Source organism: Bombina bombina, chromosome 3, assembly GCF_027579735.1.
Source record: "Bombina bombina isolate aBomBom1 chromosome 3, aBomBom1.pri, whole genome shotgun sequence".
Classification (NCBI taxonomy): domain Eukaryota; kingdom Metazoa; phylum Chordata; class Amphibia; order Anura; family Bombinatoridae; genus Bombina; species Bombina bombina.
Genome location: NC_069501.1, coordinates 1,041,122,122 through 1,041,142,967, shown reverse-complemented (window position 1 = coordinate 1,041,142,967; position 20,846 = coordinate 1,041,122,122). Strand labels below are relative to the sequence as shown.

Sequence of the window (20,846 nt, the reverse complement as noted above, 5' to 3'; positions counted from 1 at the left end):
TAACTAGTGCATTTTGGGAGTTCAGGGTATAATGGTGTTGGGTGTTTAGAAACAGAATTTTAAGATATGCCTTTTAAGGCACTTTTAGTTGTATTTTGTTTTCTCAATGAAATTATAAGATATTAATAAATTAAGTATTCTGGAAAAATAGGATCTTTTTTTCTGACAATAGCAATTTGTCCTGTAGAATATGAATTAGATTAATACAAATTCTTTCTTCTTGAAAATTCAAAATATCCCTCATAAAATCCTTGTGTTTGTGGTTCTGCTATCTCTTCCTCACTCCAGTGCCGACTGATAATTATGCTCTGAGGACTGTGTATGGAGCAACCCTAACAATCAGCAGAATTTGAAGTGCTTGGCAACAGAATGCTGTTTAATCCCACATCTTTTTAAAATAATGTTATGTTATCATTATCATTTTAATTAATGACACTTTAACTGGTGTGTAATTTTGCTAATGTGCCTGATGAACTGATTACACTTTCTGTACTTCCTTGATGATCAGATGAATTCTGCTTTGCAGCCTGCGGTTAGTTATTTCTTTAGTGAGATTATATATTTAATGTGAAGCAAATTAAATATTTTTGGGTAACTGAAATGCAGATATGTTCTTTCATAAAATGTTTGCTGTCCCTTTATTGTATTCTTAAGTTATGCAAGGAGCATATATGCTGTTCTGGCATTATGTATCTTGGTATTTCTTTGTAATAAGCCCCAGTGATTGGTCCTCCTTTCCTCCTTCCTTTTTATGCCTACATCAAACTGCTTCAAAGAAACTCACTGGCATGTAAGACATTTGCTTTCAGGCAGCTATTAAATACAGAGAGAATAAGTAAAAAAGAGCACGTTAAAAGGAAACCTGGGTTTCGATCACTTCAGATCATTCAAACTGTAAACATCTGGCTTAAGATAGTACATAGCACCTGGCTACATCTAAAAGGCATTTCATAATATCGGTCAAGATCAAGGCTGTTTGCTGTTTCATAGAACACATCTTCCAGATGCCGGAGACATTATCAAAGAATCATGGCACGTTGTATTTTCACTTAAATTACAGAAAATCCTTCCTAGTAATTTCACATCCTAAGTAAAACTTGATGTGGAAGGAGCTAAATAAGACTTGGTTTCTTTTGAAAGTCGTTTTTTTTCTTCTTGATAAAAACAATAAGTAAAAAAATTCTAAATATTATGAGTAATTCTTCTTAGATAATTATAGTAATTTAAATGTATCCTCATATGCAATCACACTTAAAAATGTTAAAAAAGGGACCTAATAATAAAAAACTGTTCCATAGTGATGGGGTATATATTAAAAATAAAAAGTAAATATTACTAGTTGCTTCAATCTGTATCACATAAGGGAGAAATAGCTAATAATTCTCGGCAGTGTCTATTTTACGACTTTTGTCGGAGATGCAGTAGCTGATTATTAACTGATCTTTCCATATTTTTACTGGTGGGACACATGGTATTGGTTATTTATTTAATATTTTTAAGGTTAAGTAAAATAATTATCACATATATACACTAGCAGGAAAAAAAACACTATCATAAAGGAATCTTAAATTAGATACAAACATAGTGAACATTTTTTAATCAAAGCTCCATATCTTTACCTAAAATCTCCACTGTAGTGGGAAAACGTTGTACCTTTGATATGTAAATATGCAACACTATGAAATGTCATACTCATGGTTATTGCTGAGAGTTTTTGTCTAACTTTTTTAGTGATTAGTTTTAATATTTTTATATATATGCTCTGTTTTTATAGAACATTATATTATTTACCTTCTAGTACTGTCCCTTTATCATGACATGATCATTGTAAAACTACTGTATGTGTAATAATAGCTACTTTTGTGTGTGTATATATATATATATATATATATATATATATATATATATAATATTTCTGCTTTCCTTATCTCCAAATTTACTTTTTTCCTTTTCAGCATATTTAAATTTAATCCTGAGGGAATATATTCTGAGGGATTTATCCTGAGGGATTTGATTAATATATAAAACAAACAGAAAATGGTGAAAAACCCTTTTGATGTTGCAGTCTATTAATTTCTCAAAATATAAGTCACTTCTAAAGTCAGTGCAAGTCAGCTTTGTAAAAAAGAAAAAAAGAAAATCAGCAAATCGGCTTTTTACCAAACATCAGCTTAAAACCTGCTTGAGCCCATCACAAAAGTTAGGGATTCTAAATCACATGGAGCCCAATGATCTAAAGCTCTCTACTCTTATAATTTAAGATGCCTCGTCAGTACTGATAGTTCCCTCAAAAAAAGTGAGAGGCAAATTTTAGCTTGATAACTGTTTATCTAGCATGTATAGTTCTGAATGAGAAGGTGGAGACATATGTATTACAATATAATGTTCAAAAAGCCTCCAAAGATTTTGCAAGATTTCTCTCAAAGCCAGTAAATTTGTATATACTTACTTGTTATAGCTAGGACTTTAACAAAATATAGCTGTCTATCATTATAAGGTCAATCTAGAAATGGAGAGCTTATCAAAAAGAATGAATTAATAATTAATTAATTAATTAATTAATTAATAAAATGCAGACAACCTGTCCTAATTGCTGTAGATATACTCTGACAATAATACATGTATTAAATAAAAATACAATTACAGCCTATTAAAAATACAATAATATTACATTTAAAGTTTATTCATATTACATTTATAAATTAAATATAATGTGGAATTACATTTTTTAAAATAAATTAAAATATATTATTTTTATTTCATTTATATTCCTAATTTTTTTTAATATTTTATTGCTACATGTTCATTTAATTGATGTATTTGGGTTCTATCTGTTTGTTGGCTAAGTTTCAAATAACTTTGAAAACGTTTAAAAAGATTTTAAGCCGACAAAAGCTATCAACCAATCAGTTTAACAGTTTAAGCAAATTGGATGAGCTTTTTAAGTTGTCTCCTCTTAAAATTAGCCAGCTTGAATTTATGTGCGTAGTATGACATTTGGCCTACTTGACATTGCAGAGTTTAACTGATATAACTTGATTTTATCCAAAAAACAAGTTGTTTGGCAGGTTACAGATTTGCAGAAAGACACCCCTGTGTAAAGTGTATGCTTTACTTAATTGAAATAATTTGCTTCCATGCTACAAGCGTCCATAATTTTTATACCACCTTATTAAAGGGGTCTATATTTAACCTTCCGCCACCTGTGACGATAGCACACTCCTAACCCACGTTGTATTAAGCTCACAGGTTTTCATATGCATGGGCATCTTAAGATGAGGGCAAAAATATAAAGATATACTAGACAAGTATGTCTATCTATCATCTCTCTCTATATATATATATATATATAATGTAAGTATACAGGGCAAAATTCCAGTTAGGAAATTGTTCCCTCTTGTCTCCCTTCTTTATGCACATGTAAGCAGATTAATCAGAACTACCTAAAAGGGACAGGTAAGGTTTACACCCTATATTTTTTATTTTCCTAACCAATAAAAAGGTTTTATGAGGGAGGTTTATCAGAAAGGAAAGATTTTTATTAATCTTATTGTAAGTTTAAATTAGTTAATAAATGCTAGAAAGAATGTTCATGATACCTGGATTTAGGTTTATTGCTATATTTATGTTTTTTCTCAGCCTAAGAAATGTCCATGAGCCAGGATTTACTTTTATTAATAAGTGTATGTTTTCTTTCAATCTGTGTAGAACCAAATCAATTAAAACAAGTAGGAAATAGTTTGAATAATAGTTTCTAAATTGGTAATGAGTTTGTCATAGCATATATACATATAAAGTAACACCTCAGGAGATGCTCATGTCTCATATATAAGATTATTGTTATGTGCAGGAACAAATTATGAATTAAATATCTTTATATTTTTAAGATTTATTTTTTATATAATAAATGTGTTGTATTGGATGTGACAAATCAAATTAAAAGTATTTTTGTTTATATATTAGCAGTTAATCAATGCATTGCAACAGATATTCATACAAAGTGTATGTTTTAAAAGCTTTTACAATGTAAATTTGTTATGTGTATTGTTTTTACTAGATTGGGGGCAAATATAGATAGAGCATTGCTCATGTCAAGCAGTAGGAGAGTCAGAATGTTGAATTCCACAGAATGTACTTCATCTTCTCTGGGGTAGTGGAAAACTTACATTTTTTAGACTTAAAGGGAAAAACAGGTAAAATAAATAAATAAATGCAGTTTTACACTTTGCATAACTAAACATGTTGTTGTTATGGGGAATTACATTTTAAGTTTAAAGGGACATTCCAGCCAAAATTGGTATCCACATAGATGCATTTCATTTTTGATTTTTTTGCATCGTTGTAATATACATGTATTAGCAAAAAGGCTTCTAATAAAACCTATAGCTGTTTCAAAAGTGTATTTAAGTATGCACCGTGCACCAGCATTTTAAACACCACGCTTGCTCAGAGAGCCTAAGGTGCTTGTACCATCTGATAATGACTCAATTTGTTAATTGCTGACATTAGTCAATCCCCACTGGCACTTTGAGCAGATGTAGTATTTAACCCCTTAATGACTGAGAATGTTCCGGGTACGTCCTACAAAAAACTACCCTTAACGACCAAGGACGTGCCTGGCACGTCCTCTGGGGTTTGAAGAGCTGGAAGCGATCATGATCGCTTCCAGACGCTTCCAGACGCTTCCAGGGTATTGTCGTGATGCCACGATATTGAGGCATCACTGCAATCCCCTTTTTTACCCACCGATGCAGAGAGGGCCACTCTGTACATTAGCACAAACCAAATTTTTAGGAAGGAGGGAGAAGGAGGGAGAGGAAGGGAGGGGGGATACATGTTTGTGGAAGGGATCTGGGAGGGGGAGGGTTTTGAGGGGGGGGGCAGACATAAAATATACCAAAATGGGCCTAGATCAATACTTTCGGTTGTCTACTACACTAAAGCTAAAATTAACCCTACAAGCTCCCTAATTAACCCCTTCACTGCTGGGCATAATACACCTGTGGTGTGCAGCGGTATTTAGCGGCCTTCTAATTACCAAAAAGCAACGGCAAAGCCATTTATGTCTGCTAATCGCAAAAGCTGTTTGTAAATAATCTCAGTGAGAAACCTAAAGTTTGTGAAAAAGTTTGTGAAAAAGCTAACACTTTTTTTTCATTTGAACGCATTTGGCGGTGAAATGGTGGCATGAAATATACCAAAATGGGCCTAGATCAATATTTTGGGTTGTCTACTAAAAAAAAAATATATATACATGTGAAGGGATATTCAGGGATTCCTGAAAGATATCAGTGTTCCAATGTAACTATCGCTAATTTTGAAAAAAAAAAATAGTTTGAAAATAGCAAAGTGCTACTTGTATTTATTGCCCTATAACTTGCAAAGAACATGCAAACATTGGGTATTTCTAAACTCAGGACAACATTTAGAAACTATTTAGCATGGGTGTTTTTTGGTGGTTGTAGATGTGCAACAGATTTTGGGGTCAAAGTTAGAAAAAGTCTGGGTTTTTTTCCATTTTTTCCTCATATTTTATAATTTTTTTATAGTAAATTATAAGATATGATGAAAATAATGGTATCTTTAGAAAGTCCATTTAATGGCAAGAAAAACTGTATATAATATGTGTGGGTACAGTAAATGAGTAAGAGAAAAGTTACATCTAAACACAAACACCACATAAATGTAAAAATAGCCCTGGTCACAAACAAATGGAAAAGTGGTCTGGTCACTAAGGTGTTAAAATGCTGGTGCACTGACAATATCTAGCTCTGCTTCATGTGTACTTGATGAACAGTGATAACTTTTACTAGAAATGTTTTTGCCAATTGTTGTATACTACAAATATGTTTCTATTCAAAGTTGCAATTCATCTATGTGCATTTTTAAATTTTGACCAGAATGTCCCTTTAATGTCTTAAGGAAGTGCCTAACAACAAATATATTGATAGTTATGCACATGATTTAACCATAAGCATTGAAATGTGCTTTTCTCTGTCTTTGCAACTTTTGGTGGTCTTTTTTGTACTGAGAATGGGGTAGATTTATCATAGTGCGAGTGGACATGATACTATGTAGCGCATCATGTCCGCTGCACATCGATAAATGCCGACAGCATTCTTGTGAACTGCTGGTGCAATGCATTTGCGGCCAATCGGCCACTAGCAGGGGGTGTCAATCAACCCGATCGTATTCCTCAGACCTTTAGACCGCTGCTTCATAATTTCTGTTTCCGGCGAGCCTGAAGGCTCACGTGGAAACAGGGGAATCAAGCTCCGTACGCAACTTGATAAATCGGCCCCAATATGTTTAAAGGGACAGTGAAGTCAAAATTAAACATTCACGATTTTAAACAACTTTCCTATTTACTTTTATTATCACGTTTACTTTGTTCTCTTGTTATCCTTTATTGAAGCATAAGCCTAGGTAGGCTGATAGGAGCGTAGAAGCATGCACATGCCTTTAGCAGTCTATGGCAGCAGGATTTGCAACATTGTATAATACTGCAATAAATAATGTTGCAAGCACTGCTGCCAGATGGCTAAAGACACGTGCATGCTCCTGAGCTCACCTAGGATTACTCTTTAACAATGGAGAACCAAGAGAATTCAGCAAAATTAATAACAGAAGAAAATTGGAATGTTGTTTAAAATGTCATACTCTATCCAGGCAATTTAAGTTTTATTTTTTTATTTTGAATTTATTGTCCCTTTAATTATAGAGAAATGAATTTAATTTAATAAGTTCACTTGTTTATAGGTAATATTGATTAGAATAGGGTATAAGCATTGTGTAAATTAAATATACTAGACTATTATGGACAATACTATAATAGGCAGTTTATTAAAGAACACAATATCCATAAATACAGATATGGGAGTTGTTTCTATCAGCCAGTAAACACGTATACTGTGGCATTGTTTGTAACAATTAAGTATTTTCTGAGGGTTTCAATATAGATTTAATTTATATTTTCTTCCCTTAAAGGGACAATATAAACCAATTTTCATATAACTGCATGTAATAGACACTACTATAAAGAATAATATGCACAGATATTGATCTAAAAATCCAGTATAAAACCATTTAAAAACTTACTAAGAAGCTGCCAGCTTAACTCTGTTGAAAAGGTAGCCGGAAAGCCCACTGCAAGTGGTAAATAACAGACACTACCCCCCCCTTCCTCTGCATATGAAAAGACTCTTTACACAAACAGACAAACAGGAGCAAGCTGGAGTAGGTATACATCAGTATTCTCCTAAAACTTTGGGGCTTGGTTAGGAGTCTGAAAATCAGAGCAATGTTATCAAAAAATAAGCAAAACTATATGTTTTTTTAAAAAAAAAAAAAAAAACAACTTTATGGGCTATATAAATAGATAATCTACGAAACATTTATGCAAAGAAAAAATGAGTCTATAATGTCCCTTTAAAAAATATTTTTGATTTTAAGTGCACCTCCATGCCCCTTCAAAGTTAAGCATTTTTTTAACTGAAGAAAGTATGGAGCCCATTCTAGGTTTAGGTGCAAATCAGAAGAAAAATAAATAAATAAAAGCTATGCAAATGGCAGAGCAGACATTGTCAGAATGTGAGAGAATTACAAATTATCCGTACAAGGCATGCTGATAGCAGAGTATTTAAAGTGTGTCTGTTCTAAATCGTATCCAGTACAGCTCTGACAAAGTTACATGTAGGCAGATTTATACAAGTTAATGATGTAACATATACTGTACTTTATATGATTTATTATAATAGAACATTTCTTCTGATAAAAGTAAGAATTATATTCTAATAGAGAAGATGAAGGAAAATACTCTGAGGGATTTACAAATTGTTGTTGAAAACCGGGAAAATCTAGTTATGTTGGCCAGGAACAGGAAACTGTATATGTAAAACTGGGTCATATTAGAGATGTGCAATCGAAACACTGGGAATTTACATAATTAAATACAAGCAGCACTAATGAAAATGACATATTGTGACCATCGAACTTGTAAGTCAATACAACAGAGACACAATCATGCATTCAAATATATGTCCCCTAAAACTCAACCACGTTTTAACAAAGGTGTTTTGATAAAAATAATTTTTTAATTCTCCTTGGAGTTGTCTTTTTCCAGTATCAGTGTTTGTTATATTTTCCAAAGTATTTCTGAAATTTGAGATAGATAGATAGATATATAGATAGGTAGATAGATAGATAGATAATAATAGATAATGATAGATAGATAATAATAGATCATGATAGATAGATCTACAGATAGATAATGATAGATAGATCTATAGATAGCCAGATTTCAGCTTCTGATTAAAGAAAGGTGCAACAGTCTCAATGCAGAAAAAAGGCATGTTTGTATCTATCACAGTTTACTGTTTGAAAGATCTGTAATTAGCCACAATAGGCAGTTATGTAAAGTTTCTTCACTCAGGGATGCCCCTGCATGCAGGTTCCTTCTAGTAATACAACTTTACATTTCACTGATTATTGTCTTACATTGTGTACTGTTTGCTATAAATATGAATAGCTAGTAGTGTTCATCAAAGGCTGCATTTGGCGTTCTGCAGCCATTTTAAAGGGACATTAAAATGTGTTTTACTTTGTTGCATCTAAAAGAGGGTATTTTAAATATATTACATTTTTTTATAATATGGGTGCAACTGTGCTGAAAAAAAATACCACAAATTAGAGTTGTAATAGTTGTCCTTATCATCAAATACATTTCTGTCCCATGTACCAGATGTGCTTGTTCCACTTCAAAATAGCCTTAGCATAACATTGTTACATGCAACACTATACATTTAGGGCTAGATTACGAGTGGAGCAGAAAATTGCGCTTAAGCGAGCACGATATTTGCGCTTCACTCTGTAATACCAGTGCATGCAAATGTACGATCGTATTACAAGTTAAGGGCAGTGAGAAGGCAACTTCACGTTTGCATTGCCTGGAAACATTGTGCTCACGAGGGTGCGCTTCCATAGGCTCCAATGGGAGCCTTGTTCTGACGCAGTGAGACAACGGCAAAGAACCAAGCGCAGCGCAGGGGGTAAATCGTACAGCTGTGGGCAGCAAATTTAATATATATATATATATATATATATTTATTTATGTGCTTATATGTGTATTTACACATATTAGCACATACATATATATGCATATACGTATATCTTTGCAGTATAAAACATAGTCCCCCATAGACGGCTATGCAAACACTTTTCAGTGCCTTTTTTAACACCCCACATCCCCTCACTTTAACCCCTTATAAATTATTCATGCAGTTTTTATACAACAAATAAAGATGCTCATAATTATTTTATTCATTTTTATACAAGCAACTGTACACTTTATTATGGGGTGATTTGGCTACATTTTTTTCAAATGAACCAAAGGTCGGACCTCTGGTTAATTGCACTTAGTGCAATGTGTTTCAGCGAGCTTGGTAGCATTAACCAGCCACTTGTAATAGCTGGTTATTTAACATGTGCCCGTAAACAAGCTGATTTGCCCCTTTGTGGCCACACGTTAAAATAGCTCTTCACTTGTAATCTAGCCCTTAATATTTTAAAACTATGTGATTAGACTTTAGTAGAGAGGATCAAATCCTTTTGGTTGCCTGAGTAACCCTTGATTATTGCCCTCAGAGATGGAGGACCATTTGCAATAATAATGTAATGTTAAGGTCTGCAAAATATCATATATCCATTTTTATATAACATTATGTATTGACCATAATTTCCCAGAGATCTGTTCACGCTTATCCCTATTTACCTGTGAACCTCCCAGGACTCAGTGTATCGTGACACCCTGGTTGAGAATCCATTCTATAATATTAAAATATTTGTGTGTGTATAGATATATCTAATTATCTGTATTTGAATGCTACATTATCATGTCATGTAATATGAGACTCCTAGCTTCTTTTAATGCAGCAACAAATGGTTAAGAATCAGCTGTCAAAACCTGAATTTAAGATGATTGATTCCTTAGAGATAAGTAAAAGAAAACATTCATTTTAACAGAATATGAACAAACATAAAATGTAAATAATAATAATCTAACACTTTAATAGATTCGCTAATAATTCAAATAAATCTTTAGTTAATGTTGCATAAAAGTAGTTTTAATAGTTATTCCGCCTTATGGTAAAAAAAGGCCACTGAAAAGTTTCAGTTTACTTAGGGCTCGATTTATCAAAGAATTCGCCTATCTACGACTGCAGTTTCATATTTATCAAGCAGCTCTTCTCCACTTCTTAGGATGAGACCAGGGAGATTGACAGCTCCTGCCCGCGCGTGATTGGCTGTGCACCTGAGCGCAAAATAGCGATCTGGTACAATGTTAAATCCCGCCAGTGGAATTCTGTCCACCAGAGGTGAGCTGCGGCAGACAGGGGCGCATATGTCCGTCCCTGTCTGCCGCAGCTTGATAAATCGAGCCCTTAATCAGCAAACAAATTTGTAAGATACTAATGATTATCTGAGGAGAATAAATGGTTTGTGTATATGTCTCATATAAGTTGTTTGTGTATTTATAAAACTGCAGAGTGTCTCACACTTTAACAACTAGGACACTCACTGTCTGAGATATACTAAGAATGAGTTAATTCTGCATGAAGGGAATGATTCTGGTTATTTATAATAACAATATATGTGGTGGGGTGAGAGGCATCAGAGCTATATATGCAGAAAATAATTGGCTTGGTAAAATCTTAACTCACTTGGGATTCACACATACTCAGCACTATTAAGACATCATTTCATGAAAAGAAGAAAAGATTACAGAATACAAAACATACATAACACAGAGTTTCCTCTCTCTTGGATATGGGGTCAAACATATTTATCTAAAGATATACCTGATCATATTCTATCTGGAGATGGGATTATGTGGTGTTATGGTGTCTAGGAAAATGTTATCAATCTTCCCTGTCCTTGGTGAGAAAAAGCACAGCAAATATCACATGAGGCTTAAGCACATGTAAGTTTAGTGAATAACACAAAGTTGGTCTTTGCTAGAATATACAATAAACATGCCTCTAACTGCTTTGGTTTAGTGGATACTGCTCAACATAATTAAGATAAAGGTCAAAATGCTAAAATACATGAATTCTACTTTTTGTTATCATTGCATTTCTTTAGTGTGCTAATTATGTTATATGTACATAGCATACAGGATAAAATATTTCCATAGTAAAGTGGCAACTTTCCATATATAATACAGGTGTATATTGTAGGGTTAAGGGTAGCTGGGGTATGAGAACATAAATGAAAAAGGAAATGCTTCAAATAAGAGATGGAAAATGGGATTTAGTTTTGTAGATCTGAGACATCTTGCTAAATTGTGTAACTGCAAAATGTTACATTATCTTCCATTTTTATTATGTTTCTGAAGAGGGTTAATATAGTTTAGAAACAAATGACAGCGAGTCAGTAACTACTGTACGCAAAGGAATAATGATCTATTAAAGTACTGACTTCTCTTTCAAACGTATACACACATTTACGTATGCACATGCACATACATATGTACCCACACACACATGCATATACGTGTGCACATACACCTAAACATGTACCCACACACACATGCATATACGTGTGCACATACACCTAAACATGTACACACACACATGCATATACATGTGCATATACACCTAAACATGTGTACGTACACACACAATATGCATATATGTAATGTATACACATACACCTACACATGTACACACACACATGGATATTCATATGCACATACAACTACACATGTACACCTACACATGTACATACACATGCATATAGATATGCACATACACCTGCACATATACACCTACACATGTACATACACATGCATATAGATATGCACATACACCTACACATGTACATACACATGCATATAGATATGCACATACACCTACACATATACACCTATACATGTACATACACATGCATATAGATATGCACATACACCTACACATGTACATACACATGCATATAGATATGCACATACACCTACACATATACACCTACGCATGTACATACAAATGCACATACACCTACACATATACACCTACACATGTACACACACATGCATATAGATATGCACATACACCTACACATATACAACTACACATGTACATACAAATGCACATACACCTACACATAAACACCTACACATGTACACACACATGCATATAGGTATGCACATACACCTACACATGTACACACAAATGCATATAGATATGCACATACACCTACACATGTACACACACATGCATATAGATATGCACATACACCTACACATGTACATACAAATGCACATACACCTACAAATATACATACACTTGCATTTAGATATGCACATACACCTACACATATACACCTACACATGTACATACAAATGCACATACACCTACACATGTACATACACATGCATATAGATATGCACATACACCTACACATGTACACAGACATGCATATAGATATGCACATACACCTACACATATACACCTACACATGTACATACAAATGCACATACACCTACACATGTATATACACATGCATATAGATATGCACATATACCTACACATGTACACACACATGCATATACAAATGCATATATATCTACACATGTACACACACATGCATATACACCTACACATGTACACACACATGCATATAGGTATGCACATACACCTACAAACTATTATACAAAGGTCAGAGTTTTCTCACTATAAATGGAAATTAAACTTCTGCAAATTATTTTTTAATATGATGCATAACAAATTATAAATATCATATATCATTAGGGAATAGCTATAACTTATCACCAAATAAATCACAGGTTGGATATAAAATAACTTTCTCAAGGGGTCTGCCCTTAAATTACTCTGAATAATTTCCAATTGCCATATATAGTCATGCAAGTAGTTTGTTATTGATTTATTTATTGCCCTGCAACATTCGGGAATTTGTCATTTATAGAGCTGAATATTCTTATCAAATCTCTTTCAAATCTTTATATAGAATTGGAATAACATAAATTTGACCAGTACTGGTGGACATATATTTCCTAAAAATATAGTATAGTATAGGTTTATGTTGAGTAATCTATGCTATTATTGGCTGTGAATAAAATGTAGTAATAAAGTATCAGATACCTGTATTAAATAATAAGTCAATAATTTGCACAAATATTCAAATATTCAATATTATGTATTATATGTTAATGACTGACAAACAGATAAATAAAAAGGGTAGCTAAAACAGTACTGTTGTTTAACCATCAGCCTCATTTACCTCCTTAAGCTAATTATAGTCCTTTTGTTTATAGAAGCACATGCATTAGCACCTGAGTACACAGTTACAATAGCCATACTATATAATGTTTATTAAATATGATTTATTATTGTCTTACTATGTGTATAACATATGCAGATAATATTAAACATTTTCTTGCTGATGTGATTTTTCTTTTACTGATGAGTATCTGATGTTATAAACTACATCAGTGTTCTTAATGCCCATAAAAAAAAAAGTTTTCTCTCATATGAATTTTGGTGAAATATTTATAATGTATATTATGGATGGGATTAAAAAATAGCAGACTTTTCCTTATTTTTTTTTATAGTTTGCAGAGGATTTTTGAGGGATATTTTCTTGGCATAATGAAGCAGAATTACATTTTCTTTATTAGTAACTATTTTCTTCTTATATTATTGATATAATAATTATGTAAATATTATGTTAAAGTAGATTTGGTTAAGCCATTTAAATTATTTGGTCAATATAAAAGTTACCAGAATTAAAAAATATTAATGTGTCTGTATTATTGTTTACTTATCTTAACATAAATGTGCATATATAATTGTGTTTTTCATAATAATAGATTTTCAATTATTCTTTATTTGTAATATTTTGTTAAAAGTTACCTCTTAGAATTTTTTCTTTGCAAGTAATTCAGGAAATTTTAATTGATTTATTTTAATTTATTATTTTTGTTACTCATGCCTCAGACAAAATTATATTATTTATTTTGTCCACTGGTTTCAAAGAAATGTACTTTTTGTTTTAAACTGACATTAGTTGTCTTTACTACTGTTTAAAATTCCATTTTTTTACTGTTAGTTTTAAAAGGTTTGTATGGCATGAATACAATTCTTAATATTTGTTAACTAAATAGATTCACTAAGTAAAACTTGCTTTTCACTTGGAACAATATGGCAATCAACATTATAATTTTGGAGCCCTTTATGAATAAATGTCCCAAACCGACAGCGTTTCGTCTCCTGTGCCACACACAAGGGAGTAGTATGGCTCACACAATGTAGAATACCGTTCTTTTCAAAGAAGTCTGCAGTTTAACTATTCCTGATTTGCTCAAGGTTTTTTACAGGAGCACAGAGGTCAAATGTTAATTAAACAAACATGAATTTGACATTTGTCTGAGTCAGTGGACGAGTAATAAAATTTCTTCCCTATGGAGCTCACAAACTAATATAACACCTTAATTATGTTGTATAGTAGTTGAAATACTTTTTGATTTGATTTTTTATTTATGTAACAATGTATTTTTTTTAAATAAATTCATAACTGAAGACCAAAGTCTTTTTAAATCAAATTTTTTGGTGTATAATATTAGTAATAAAGGTATTTTGGTTGGGGCCAATCACACATAGCACTTGTGCCAAGAAAAGTTGTAATGACATAAAAAATTAGATAAAGCATTCTAGTCAGGTGCTTCTGTATCCATCTTTTTTTTTTATAAAGGCTTAATATACTGTCACTAGTTAATACTAATAATTATATTAAAAAAGGCACTACATCTTATTTTAGTGCTACTGAAAATTGTAGTAAACTGTTGGTAACTTTATCATTTATAGACATATTTAATCGCCATTGTATGTTACTTTGTTCAATTTAAAAATTTAATTAGATTTGTTGCTGCTGCCATTAAAATATAAGATGCGTCTTTTTATTTTAATTAATTAATTAATTTATTTATTTATTTATGTGAGACAGAAACAGGAAATATATAAAAGTATCTGCTGAAAATAGTTGTGATAAACCATATAGTGATTTTCTATTTTTTACCAGGTAGCTGTGAAACCTGATACAGGGTATAAATTTAATATGTTTATATATATTGCATTATTCAAACATAAATATCTACATATTCACTGATTAAATAAATAGTTTTAAATGTTATATGCTGAGCTTATGATCCCAGTTAACAAAATGCAAAAGCATTTAGCCATTCAAAGTTTTGACATAAGTGTTTATTAATATTAATATTACTAAACACTTCTGTTAATGTTAATGATATTATTAATGATAAATTAATGTTCATTACAGGGATTCTCATCATGGATGTCACCGTCCCTAACTGAGAGTGTCACAGGCAGATGCAGTACAATCTGTGTTAAGTGAATGATGAAGGACAAGAATAGATATAGATTGGCTGTAAATGGTGATAAATGAGGCAAAGTAGTAATTACAATTAAATCATATATATATGTTATGTAACTACCATTGGGTCTAACACCACTAATAATATAAATCTTAATTTTTCCTAGAGACATCAAAGTAACTGTATGTCTATGTTGCATATAAAAGAGATCAGTTTTAAAATGCTTTATATAATATTTGTTCCTGTCTAGAATAAAGCAATTTATTGGTCTGTGAAGGTCTGTCCCTGTTCACCAACAGAACTCTGGGAGATGCGATAATTAGTTAATGACCAATTGGTCATTGAGCATCAGTCATGCACAAACATGCATTTCCTGTTTACATAGTCATTTAATTGACATGTTTAAGTGGTGTCCTTTAATTTGCATTAGTGTTATTTTAATCTTTAAAAAGGTATTTAATAACCTGGAGTGGTACACACCCCTATGCTTTTGCATTTGTATGTCAATGTATTAGATTACTGGAGTTCTTGGGGTGTCATAGTCATATGCAAAATAAATTAGTAGTGTCACATTCATTTTAGGGAAATTGTAAAGCAAAAAAGGTTACAAACTGCTGTTCAAAAAAGTAAAAATCCTGTAAAATAGATATAAAAACTTCACTGTAATGGACATTGCTTATTCATGAGAACAATTATTTTAATATTTTTGCTGATACTTATAGTTCATGTATTCCATTATAATACCATCCCATAAATCCATTGTATTCCATTATAATACCATCCCATAAATCCATTGTTCACTATAATATTCTCTTATATCATGTTAAGTGCATTTATTTAATTGTGACATATAGTCTGTAGCTATTTCACAGATCCTGTTGATGATTTCACTGCACATTAATAAACCTTCCTTTGTCTTTTTTTTGGCGTTGTTTGTGGCCTCATATGATTAAATACAAAGGAATTTTTATATGAAGTTTACAGAGCAATGAGTATCTGCACACTTGAGATTTCAGGGCAGTTGAATAATGGAGCCATTCCAAACCTTTGGGAAACCAAAATATTTCTGAAGGCAGATCACTCTCCTGAGGTTACAGGCCAAAATATGGAGGGCTGGGAGACAGGGGATAGAATGGAAGCTTCCTCACTAACAGGTGAAATGTGCCACTTTAAGACACTTAGAAACCAGTTATTATTTACCCGCTGTTTCTGAGGACTGACCATAGTAAGGCTGTCTGGTTGCTATGTTTATTATTGCACAAAATATCAGCAATACTGAACCATATTATATATAATGTATTGATTAGAACCAAATGTCACTGTATTTAGTTTATCAGAAGTCAGACCTTAAAGTGAATGACAGTAAGGTGTGAAGCATTACAGCTATATTTTTATCTCAGTCTTTTGCTAGTGTAAATTACATCATTTTTTTATAAAGACTATGGTCATTTATATATTTAAATAAAGCTATGGTAAGGACTAAATATGCTTTAGAGACCAGTCATGCTACAGTGACCCTTATATGTCAATAGAAGGCACAGAACACAAGTTGCACAGTACCAGACTGAATTCTGGGTAATGTTGGAAAGATATTAATTAGCCTTTTAACTGTATTTCTTGAAGCTGTACAGTGAGCGCTATCTCTGGGATGATTTCTATGTATTTTTTATCTCTATTTTTATATGAAGGTGTATTGTATATTTTATATTAAAGCAGTGACTATAGTGTAAAAAAAACAACATAATTTCTAGCATTAATATGGTAAAAAAAGGATTTGGAATCTGTTGAGTGGGGGTTCAAACAACCTCTTAAAATGTTTCAGTTTCAGAATTATACAGATTATCCCTACTTGTTTTTTGTTTTAATACCAAACATATGTGTATAATAAATTATGTGCACTGTTATACATTTAAATTATAACATATTTTAATTAATTGCAGAATCTGTTGTCTGTAAAAGTAAACAAAAAACACTGCATCAGCATTAGATCCAAAAACATTATTTATGTCTATTGACAACCGTCCTAAACATCCAGATTGAGCTTAGTTTTTCAGCACCACGTCATTGGATGCTTTTAAAATGTAAAGCTATTACAGGCTCCAGAGAAAAAGTTATGAAGGTTTTTTTTCCCCAAGCAGTGGGTCAGGTTTCCCACGTACCTTTTGGAACAGCAGACAAGGGGGATATCAGCTGAGGTTTCAGTGGGATGTGGACATGGACCAGGCTCCCTCCATTCTCCAGACAGAGAAGGCGTAGCTGAGACGTTCATGGGCAAGGTAGTTGCAGCTGGCAATCTTGTGGTCCAGCTCATCACTCTGCAAGACCTGATACAGGAAATCAATGTAGCGTGAAGCCAGCTTCAGGGTTTGTATCTTGCTTAGTTTGTCAGATGGCAACGTAGGGATGATCTTCCTCAGCTCTGCAAAGGCATCATTTAGAGACTGGGTGCGTTGCCTCTCTCTCACATTGGCAATGATTCTCTGTGTGTGTACATCCTCAAATGTTTCTATTTGTGGGCTCCTTTTATTGCGCTTACAGGAAGGTGAAAGGGACAACCTTGGTTCACCAGGCTTCCCCACCAGCACCGTACGCTTGCGTATAGCCTTCCTCTGTTGGCGCTCAGCCTCTTCCTCGCTGGTTACCAGGCTCCCTTCAGGAGAGTCGGGGCATGCTCCTTCTTCCTTCATCTTGGTTGGATCAAACCTAATTTTTTGATGTTATGATGTGATCCTCCTCTAGGTGCCTGTAAGAAGTTGCTGTATTAAGATGCCAGGATATTTTTTTGTGGTTAAACAATATGCTGACCAAGGTGTAGTACAACAAAATTTGTGAGACAAGTTGACAATGCCAACTGAAGGGCACAATCTTATGCGCCTCCCAGCAGACTCACACAGAGTGTTCGCTCCTGTGCTTAGCTGCCTTCCTGAATACTTCTCCAATCCTTCCCTCTGTTCTTTCACTCCTCATTTTAGGATGTTAAGGAGGGATTTTGCCAGAAATTGGCCTTATGCTTTTTCTGATTGGGTCACCCAAGCCGATGCACTGTGAAGGAGGGGTCCATAACATCTCTCCCTCCTTGTTGTTTCTCACTAACCCCTCACCCCTCCTTCTTTCCTTCCCTTCAGTCAAAACCAATCCATCATTGAAAGGTAGTATAAACTGTGCCGGACATTATAGGTTCCAGATTTAAGCCCTGCAGGCACAGATGCACAGTGAACGGAAGGCTGAGGCAGTTTGCCCATCAAAAGAAATGTAACAAAGAGGCAGCATCGGACCCCCTTAGGCGCCACTAAGTGGGGGTACTAGGGCCTTTATCAAGGAATCATTGCTGCTCCCTAAATCTATCAGGCACTTCACTCTTTATACCCTTTATACGAGAAATATGCAGACCATTTGCTCATAATATTTAACCAAATTTCTATCATCAAATGCTGCCATAAGACACAGCAGTGCCATTTATGTTGACATTACCTGCTGGTGACAGAACCGCGTCAGATCTTTGCTCTATGAAAACCACATGGTAACAGCATAGAGCTGTGACAACTTCTAACAGTGCTTGATTACAGGTACAAGCTAGACATGGAAATCATGTTAACAAAGAGGTTATACAGCAGTTCAGAACTGTTTTAATCTTGCTGTATCCCAAAGAGGTTATGCAGCAGTTTCAGAACTGTTTTAATCTTGCTGTATCCCAAAGAGGTTATGCAGCAGTTTCAGAACTGTTTTAATCTTGCTGTATCCCTAGTTCCCCTGATCAGTGTAAACTGCTATTAATCTTTAGCTGTTTTACTCAACTAGTCAATGGGGAAAATGCCAACTGTAATATGAAAATGTATACACCCAGGCAGCAGAGAAGCATGATCATTAAAGGGAAATGAAAATGATTCATTTAGTGTAAACAGGATAACAAGCATGTTGTTGTTATTCTTCCAAGATAAACATGGAATGGTAAAAATAACAATAACACTTTGTTTTAAGTTTTTAACTTGCCAGTGGTTGCCGTATGTAGCACAGAAACAGTTAGTGCTTAGGCAAAGAACTATATTTTGTAGAGTACAATTCTGATATTTTGACATAAAAAGTACAATTGTAAGAGTCATAAGTCTAAGGTATACATATTTCTTATTTACTTTTATATATATATATATATATATATATATATATATATATATATATATATATATATATATATATATATATATGTACTCAGCAGCTAAATTCTTTGGGTCAAGTGCCTATTAAGAGAGAGTGCGGTATGACTCTTAATTAGGCAATTGGATAGATAGATGATAGATAAACAGTTGCACACAATTTAACATTCAAATTGAATATATTTATGTAGATATAATCAGAAAGTAGTTTAGAAATAAACTAGCAAAATACAAAGTATATATATAAAATTTGTTTGATGTTTATTCTACTATTGAATGTCCAAACAGCATTTGAATATTCAATATAATGTTTCAATACAACATCTTTATATTTATACCAGTAGACTTGTGTTGAAGTCTATGTGCATTCATATGTTAATATTTAATTATGTGAATGCAGGTTTTTTTCCCCAACAAACATCAAATATTCAGCACACATTCAACATTAGTTTATAACAAACAAGCACAGCCAACATTTATTGCTTTTAACGAATATGCCAGAACATTTGCCCTTCTAAAGCACTGTATAAATATGAGGTTACTATGTACTTGTCACACATTCAGAAATGCCAAAAAAGGCACATTGAAAAATGTTCTTTGCATGGGGGGGTTGAGAGCTGAACTTGCCACATATTATTATATAGGCAATTTAAAAACTACAGTCCCAACATTGAACAACTTTAATTCTGCTTTCAAAGCAAAATATTTCCAAGGTCACAGGGTCATATGACTACTAATTAAACATTTACAAAACTTAACCAACACATCTAACAATTAAACAGACACAAATTAAACAAAATATAGAAATTAAATAAACTATAGACATTATTGTGTTGAAGTAAGAAATAGAGACGTTTAAGCTAATTTTTAGTAAGCATTGGTACAAAATAAACCCTGAAATACTTTAATTTAAAACCAATCTAATTTAAAACCAATCTAGTTTTTATGAAATTCTTATGAAAGCTACATAATTCCAAGGCAGATAATATTATTGTTATTATTATGCTATGTTAGTTATTGAATCTACCACTTATTTAGTCAGTATGAGCGGTGTCATGGATAGGCTAATATAGGGCTGATGCAGCAAGTATATGACATCCCAGTCAAATATACACAAATTTACATTTAGTTCAGACCTGTTGATCTGTTCAGGAAAAATCTGAGAATGTTTTGTGTTAATTCCTACATTGTCACTGTTGACCATATCATCTGGAACTGCGGAGCTTTCTTTTAACAAAGGTCTATATCCAGGATTATGTTTACAGCATAATATTGGACTCAGACATACAAAT

General features: G+C 33.0%; 1 protein-coding gene across 1 annotated transcript in view; it reads right to left on the bottom strand.

Moving 5' to 3' along the window:
• The window catches only part of LOC128654372 (twist-related protein 2-like), a 132,725-nt gene extending 114,373 nt beyond the window's left edge, over positions 1 to 18,352 (bottom strand). Inside the window, exon 1 of the mRNA XM_053708260.1 lies at positions 17,563 to 18,352. Coding sequence (XP_053564235.1) covers positions 17,602 to 18,090 — 489 coding nt within the window. The 5' untranslated portion in view covers positions 18,091 to 18,352 and the 3' untranslated portion in view covers positions 17,563 to 17,601. The remainder of the gene's footprint in view (positions 1 to 17,562) is intronic.
• Between the last annotated feature and the right edge of the window lie 2,494 nt (positions 18,353 to 20,846).